Here is an 8,529-nt window from a genome sequence, read left to right on the forward strand (position 1 = left end):
CTGAATGATTAATGCTTCTTTCAGCACCTGGTGTTTGGGATCAAGTCCTTCATAGCGTACCTTATTCCAGACATGCCAAAGGATCTCTGCGATCGCATGAGGAGGGAGAAGTACCTGATGCAGGAGATGATGTACGAAGCGGAACTGGAGCACCTGCAGAAGGAGAGGAAGAAGAACGGAAGGCGTTATCACCACGAGTGGCCTTAGCTTTGCCCCCATGTCTCCTTTACATGCTGCACAGCCCTCAGCTCACAGGCACAACCTCCCCTGCCTGCTTATTTATGTATTTTAGCTTTGAGAGTGTGGATTCACTCGGCTGATTCTGTACACCAAAGACGCCCTCCTAGGATCCTCCTTCAGACCTGCCTAGCTTCACCTGCAGCTCTTTCTCTGGCCGTTCCCTCGCCATCTGTTCCACGTCCTGGTTTTCTGGCTCCGGCCTCTCCAGCCCCACCCCGAACCCCTTCACCCGGCTTCATCCGGCTGATCGCCCCTTGGGTCTGTGCGTCATGGCTTCAGCGGGAAAACCTTTGCAAATGTAATGTTTACTATGCAGATCAAGGGCTGCAGATCACCACTGTTCACTTTCTCTGCACCCATCCTGCACTCTCTCTCTGCGTGGCAGCTAGCACTTGGCTTCAACTCTGCAGTTTGGCGCATGGCCGTGTTTTTCTCCTGTGCGCATCAGCGGAGCCACTTCCGTGTGACCGCGGCACTCAGCATTTTCTCGTTGCAAAGTGATTCCGGTGACGTGGCTACCAAACAAAACTGACACTGTTCTTGCAAAGTAGCTGTATATTGCCGCTGAAGCATGCTGAATAGTATCCGCGGACATTTCATTAATCTCAAAGAGAAAAAAAAAAACGACAAAAAACAACAGCTCTCGTTGTGGAGGATTTTAACATCCATTCAGTGCATCGGACAGAGAATTCTCTCTGAAATCATATAATAGTGCATGGTAATACTGATTTGTACCTTTTGATAGACAGTCTTCGTCTTGATGCCTGGTTCACGTGTGTCGGTGCTCAGTATGTTAATCTCCGTGCTACTGCTGAGCTTGAGTGTCTTGAGTTGAGGAAATGTGAACTTAGTGCAATTTTGATCGTGCCTACAGTGTAACAATATGACTGCGCACCACAAATGTGTCACCAACATCACGTGTGCCTGTGTTGTGCAGCCCGTGCTTTTTCTAAGTGCAAGAATTAATCTCTCTCCTCGTCGTGTTGTCCGATCTGCCGTAAACTCCCTGAACTCTCCCGTCCAGGGTTTGTTTTGGATGTGAGTCACACCGCAGTACTACCTACCTACTCGGGTCTCGGCTAGCGTCGACGTTGTACGTTGTAATGTGACTCCAGCCATGAACAATGTATACACACACACACGCATGCAGGATCCACAAATCTGCTCTTCCGTTCTGCCCTCGCAGTCTGGTTTTCATTTGCTGCTGGAAGCCCCTGGAGCGTGGTTGAAGCTTGGATCACTTAGAAATACCTGTGGCTTGGATGTTCAGTTTGCAAAGAACATCCATCCACTGTTCCTCACTCACAACACATAAGCTTCTGTTCCAGTCTTTTATTAAAATACGCCCTCGGACACGGTTTCAGCTACTCTCTGACTTTCATCAGTGGGAAATAGAGGAACTCGGGTTTTCTTAAAAACGGAGTGATGACATTGCCTTTTTTTTTGTTGTGGTCAGTTGTGATGCCACGGATTAGAGCAGCAGGTTTTTTCGCCCAGTGAACTCAGGAAAATAGGCGTCCTGACCGATACGTCGACCCATCTGTGAGGCTGAATCGGAATGAGGATCATTTCCTTCTTCATTCACGCCTCATTCAGATGGAGAGTTGTGGAATGTGTGGAGTGAAGTGTGTTAATGGGCAGGTTTTGTATTCGGCGCGTGAGGGGGTGACCCAGACACTTCAGGTCATATTGATCATGTGATGGTTAAAATGCAACCATGTTATGCACAGTAGAAAAGAAAGCTACACCAGTCCAACATCTGAAGGGAATATCACTACCCTGATTGCATCGCACAACACTAAAACGTAGTGTTCGTTTGAAAGGAATCTGTCCTTTTTTTTTGTTGTTCTCCCTGCTTTTGTATATACATTTTATGACGTGTGTAACGTTTTTATACTTTTAAATTTTGAGCTGTCAGTGTGAGCTCACCTGTTCTCACCCTCAGACTGGCAAAGCGACGTCCACATTTCTCAGGTGTCCTCTGAATGTTTGCAGATGATCGAATTTTTATCATATTTTCTAAGATGCAATCAAAAGGTGTCCTGCTTTATTTAGATATAAATATTTTTGCACTGCAGTGCTTTTGCATGACTATGATGCACACACGGTAAAAGGCATGTTTGTTTCGTTTCTTATTGCTTCATGGTTGTTTGTATATGAGAGCGGATTAGAAATAATGAAAGACGTCGGTCAAAAGTAAATACGTTCGTGTCATTTTCAATACACGTTGTTCCATTCGTATAAGAGAGAGATCTGGCTTTAAATCTTGTTCTGATCCTTAGAAAACTAGTCCAGGTTGTCAGAATATCTTCCCTGCTATGTGAACATTGAAAATCTATGCATGTCGTTATCCTCGAGTGCTACGTTTCTTTTAAAGATGCAGATGTAAATGTTCTGGTACGTTTGTACTGTAGAGTATGCATGACTTTAACACCTGCTTTGAGCAGCGCTAACTTCTGTAAAGTAGTTAAAAGCGTCTTAAACATATCACCTCCCCCCTTTTCCCGGCGTTGATCATTTCTGGAGGACGGCCCAGGCTTGTTGACGAGACAGGATTCTATTCTGCAAGAGTATTTTCTAAATAAACAACCCTAAACTGATTAATATAATCTGTTGTGGGATTTCAAGGAGAGTCTGATCAAGTCCTTCTTCTGTTTGGACACTCAGCTGAGAATTATTATTATTATGTTTACCCCCAAACAGCTTAAGTGTTTCACCAAAAGGGGATAGTGTTCATTTCGTGAACGAATAATTACATGACCTTGGATGTGCGATTTGGCCGGCTACTAATTATTTCCGGATGGATCTTCATCAGTTCACCTTGATGCAAATGCTGCACAGTGGTGGAAAGGCGTTCTTCACGCCTTCCACCGTCGGCAATAGCACAACATGGCTGTATAATAAGTAATAATGGCGTGACCTTGCACATCTCCAAAAACAGCAGTCTCAAGGGAGATTAGATTTTGTGTTCGACACTAATAGGATTGTGCTAGAGCAGTGTTGTACTCGATGTTGAAGAACAGCGACGTTAGCCCCGTAGATTTAACTGTACAGTAGGACGATATCAGTTGTGACATGAAGTGTATCAATGACATTGTTTACCTCGCTCCTGTTTACATGTAAAAACATACTGAGATGTATAAAAGTAATGTAACATAAAATTATTTGGATATCACTCTTTTCTGTAATAAATCATGGATTGTATCTTTTAAATCAAATCTCCTCTCTTTTTTTTTCTTCTAGTATAATAATAATAAAAACATAGCCCGGCTTATTTTTCCCTTCACTATCATCACAAACCGCAAATCTTCTTGCCAGACACTGTTCATATAACATATTGTTAAAAGGATTTTGTTTCTATAACAAAGCCATTATCTGTAGCAGTTTCCCCACCACGTTGATGCTGCCACGGCTGCTCGGCCTTCACTACTAACTGCTTTTCCATTCATGTCATGTCGGTTAACACTAGCTTCCATTTTTTACGGTGAAGTCTAAACAGTCCAGAAGAAATATGCACAGATTTGGTTTACTTTGAGCTCCGCTGACAGATGGTTGGTACTTTTATTATTTCCTCTGAGATATTTCCTTTCTCCTCTCTGACTTACAGACGTTACACACTGGCCGAAAAAGCTGTGGTTTCACGTTCCCACTATTGTTGGCACTTAGGCAGAAAACAGCGATGCAGAGGAGGATTTATACATTTTCATTTTGTTGACTCAGATCATCATTTAGTTTAATAAAAGTAGTCATGACACACAAATTAGAAGCTCTGCAGTCCAGTCTGCTGTGTGCGCTTGTGCTGAGTGTTTTTTGTTTGTTAAGAGATGCACCAAAGCACACAAACAGAGCAACAGTTAAAGAACATTTAAATGCATCTGGGTGTGTATTTGTTTGTTTGTTTTTTCCCCACATAAATAATTCATTAAAATGTCATCTTGCTTTGTGTTCAACTCCAAACTCCCGACTGACAGATGATCTGAAATACCAGACTGAAGGAAAAAAATGACTCAGCACAAAAAAATACTGCTAATACAGGAAAGCGAGTCTGACATTTTTGCTTTTTGTGTCTAGCTGCGTCAGTTAGTGGTATTCAGAAGGGCGTAAGGTTAAACCTGTGGGTTGACTGCTTAAACAGAAGCGGCTTTATTTAAATTTCGAGCTGAGCTGTTTTCCAGGTTGGATGTACCGTACATTAAATCCAACCACAGCATCGTATGTCAGTGAATTTAACCACCTTTCCACTCACACAGACTGCAGACATTAGATACTGGTCTCTAAGAGCACCTTCATGCCACTGATGTTATTCACTCAGCACAGATTTACAGTTCAGGTTAGGAAGGTAATCAATGGGGGCTTAAATCCAGCAGCACTAAACAGGACAGGGAGCAGAAGATGGCCAGCGGGGGACAAAGGAGTCACAAAATGTCATCCACATGTCACCAGAGCACTCAGCTAGCTGTGTATTGAATGTTGTTTGTTTTGAAACATGTCTTTCTTTCGCACACAAGACACATTTTGTGAAATAATCTTCTCCAGACTTTTTTCCTGCCTAGTCAGTGTTTAGGCATGTCGGTGTAATGACTCAAACACTTCAACCAGACTAAACTGGTCACTGTAAGCTTATGTTAAGGAGGGACTTCCATGACATATTGTGAGGACATGATTATGATCCCCAGAGGAGGTTTTAGCACCATCAGCTAACAAATATATCAAAATCTCAGTTTTGTTTTCTTTGGTGATTCAAAGTGTGTTTTTGAAAGTCTGCTCACAAATATATCATCCGTGAGTTGAACATCTGAACATTTACTGTAGACAAGCTTTGACTAAAGTTTGAAATATTCCCATGGTAACTAGGAACAATGCACAATGGACAAACAGACCCATTCATTACGTACTTCATCGTGACGTCACAATGTTAACTGGGGCAAAACAGAGGGTCTGTCTCTTTCAACCATGAAAATGTTGTCTTGCTCTTTTTTGGTGCCAAAACCAAAAAATAAAAAATACTACCAGCCACTGCCAGTCGTAACGAACTTTGATTTGACGTTGGCGATTAAAAGAAAGGACTGGAGTGAGACAATCAACAACGTGTACACTTAATATCAGATAACATTAATACGTGATGCATCATCAGTTTCAGTCTGGATAACATTATGGGTTTGAATAAACCGTGACTGAAATTACGTCAAGTTAATGCTTATTCAGGGGATCCTTGTTACACTTTAAAGCTAATGCTAACCGCTAGCTAACGCAACGTTAGTTACGTGTTTCAGGGGCGTCCAAGCAGAAGTTGTATTTGCTACGTTACCCTCCACAGTGGCTCCACTTACTTCTTGTAATATCTTTGTTGGAAAGGCTTCACTTCATAAAGACAGACCAGACTTCGTCCCCTCTGTGTCCTCCTTTGATCAAATCTTCCATTCAGTGAGAGTGTAGGGGTCGGTAAATATAGTCCCATCAGTCAGAGTCTTTTTAAAATAACACTCATGGTCTCAGGGAGTGAGTGTATTATTATATTCTCTAAAATATGTGTTTTCCTCGTCTATTTGTGCCAAAACAGTCCATCAATCCAGAAATATGCTAACCACCGTTCACAAGCTGTAATGTTTGAGATGTTTGGCATCCAGTTAAGCCCCACCCCCCAGAAAATGTCACACGTTTTCAGTTGTTTGTTCTGTTAATTTAACTCCGAGTCATCCAAAACCAATTTTAATTAATTGTTTACTGTCCATTTTTGATAATATTACAAAAAAGCAATAAAACAAAATCTATCTTTTTTTCATGCATTTGCACAGCAGCTGGTGAAGACGGGTGCAGCAGGCATTTTTTTTTTTTTTTTTTTTTTAATTGCACAGCTGGATGACAGAGCCGTAAATTCAGATATGAAGAGTGAGCAACTGCAGTGGCAGATGAGCTTGGCTGAGTAAAGCCTTAAGCCTTGAAAGGAGGCAGCCTTGAATTACTATGCTGGATGGATGAAGAGGCAGACACCTCTACAGAAGGTCAAAGTCAAATCTGCTTTTCATGCATTCAGGGACTTTAATAAGTTTGATTCATTGTATTGTCTGCCGCTAAGACTTCTGTTATCACCACAGCCTTTGCTATTACTATTCTTCCTATTTTATTAGATGGTAACAGTACGTCTGCTGTATGTCTAAGAGTTCACAGAATTATCATTTAGGAAAAGTACATCTGTGCCTTGGAATGAATGTGTGAACATTTTACCATTTTGTTTGCATGCAAAGAAAACATTGTCTCTAAAGTGGAAGCTGCTCCAGAGCAAACATGAACCAATGAATCCAACATGTTGCGCTGTCAAAATGTGTTCTGTTACATCTGCTTGGCCAATGTAACACACACATGAGTCTTACTGGTTAAATAAAGTTATATATATTTACATTAACTTTTGTCAGTTCAGGTGTCGGTTCAGTATACGCACCACAAAGTCCTGACAGAGGCCACCATTGGACGCACACTGTAGTGAATGTGTCAGAGGCGATTCCAGGGTCAGAGCTTTAAGGATGCTGAGAACTTGAAATAATTTGCTTAACACCAGCACTACAGTTACTGACATGTGAGCCGTCCTGCTGCTGTGGACAAGATGAATCATTATTCGTGGTGCACTGATAAGCACAGAGGGCTGAGGAGGCTGGGGGATAGTTTTTAACCAAAAACATTGGTTTTCTTCTGACTTAATCTGCAAATGATTAACATTCTGCAGATAATTAGAAGAGCAGGGTCAGCGATGAAGCATGGAGGTCACTGCTTTCACTGGAGACAGTCCAGAGAGTCGGGGTCAAGGCTGAATAAAGAGCTTATTTTCCATCAACATTGTTCAGTTTAATTCTATCAGGGGCTTTACAGAATAAAAACCAATTTGCTCTATTGAATACACATTTTTAACTTTCCGCTGCTGAATTTCCAGTGGACTCATTATTTGATGCTCCCACTTTCCAGCAGAGTTTGTGACCTTGTTGCTTTTAAACGGTGTTGAGCGCGTGGGCTTATGAAAGTGTTATTATTCAACTGCCTTTCAGACAGAGAGAACAGAACTACATACGGATTTAAAGCTACAGAGACTGAAAGAAAGCTCGAAATGTTTTAAATTACATCACAATCTATTTAGGCTACCGACGTGAGAACTTCTTCTCTTACAGTTGGTTCAGTCGGACTGAACCCGAGACTTACACTTTATCTTTTGGTGTATTACTTGTGATCAGTCTCTTCCGTTGCTGCACAGGGAAATATTTTTATTTCAAGTGATCCGTCTGTTTTTGTCGTGTCACATAAACAAGACTCCTTAAGGAATAATGATGTGTTTATGAAGAACTATTTGGTATAAAACCAAATGTGTCATCTCGCATTTACTAATCTGTCCATTTATTTGCGGCCTGAACACACTATTCTCCACTTTCCCTTTTATTCACAACAATTTCTCATTTGAACTAACACTCAAGAACAAATGTTGATGTGAAAAATGCTCCAAATTTAGGCATTTGCAAAGTGGAACTACAGCAACATGTGGGTGATTAGGCTGCATTACTTGAATTGAATTTTTAAATTAATCCCCGCTGCTTCCAGTCGGGATTTAGTCAAAGTAAATCCAAAACTCATGGCCACCATCTGCAAACGCTGCTCGTGCTGAGGGTTTTCAAACTGATTAATGCTCAGCAGGCCAGCGTGGTACATGCAAATGAACTCACCAATTCTTCTGACTGACATGTAATGAACATGAAGTCATTAACAATCGCCGCGAGCCTGTGAGTCAGCTGTCTGTTTCTCCTGCCTCCCACACAGCCTGCAGGCCCTCGACCTCCCGCTCCCTCTGATCAGCGCTGCGAGGAAACCCATCATCAGCTGAAAGTCCAAACTACAGACTTGGGGCCTCCTTGGTCGCACACACTGACTCACACACACACACAAACAAACATAACCTTACACAACAGAGGATCAACGAGAACATCCCTTCCAACTCCGCTAAATTGTGTTTGTTGTTACATGTGCTGCTCCATCTGCTTTCACCCTGCAGTACCCCGTTCTGCCTTGGCAAGCCGACCAGTTTACTCTATCAGTGTTTACGCTGAGGGACGCTGTATTTATTCAGGTGTGTAACTCACGAAGACACAGAGAAAGCCTGCATGCCAAGAATCCTCAAGCCGTCTATGCTCGTATCCTTCATTCAACAGTGGGTTCAGAAGGGCAGCGGTGGTTTTTCTACTTTCTCTGATGCTTCCTTTTTTTTCTTTTTCTTTTACTATACTGGTTGTCCAAGGCTGATGTAAAGTGCAA

General features: G+C 42.0%; 1 protein-coding gene across 4 annotated transcripts in view; it reads left to right on the plus strand.

Annotated features, from left to right (window-relative positions):
- The window catches only part of ano3 (anoctamin 3), a 35,806-nt gene extending 32,353 nt beyond the window's left edge, over positions 1-3,453 (plus strand). For all 4 annotated transcript variants that reach the window (XM_047596009.1, XM_047596010.1, XM_047596011.1 and 1 more), the window contains exon 25: positions 25-3,453. In XM_047596009.1, coding sequence (XP_047451965.1) covers positions 25-207 — 183 coding nt within the window. In that variant the 3' untranslated portion in view covers positions 208-3,453. The remainder of the gene's footprint in view (positions 1-24) is intronic.
- The last annotated feature ends 5,076 nt before the right edge of the window (positions 3,454-8,529 follow it).

Source organism: Mugil cephalus, chromosome 10 (genome assembly GCF_022458985.1).
Source record: "Mugil cephalus isolate CIBA_MC_2020 chromosome 10, CIBA_Mcephalus_1.1, whole genome shotgun sequence".
NCBI classification, from domain to species: Eukaryota; Metazoa; Chordata; class Actinopteri; order Mugiliformes; family Mugilidae; genus Mugil; species Mugil cephalus.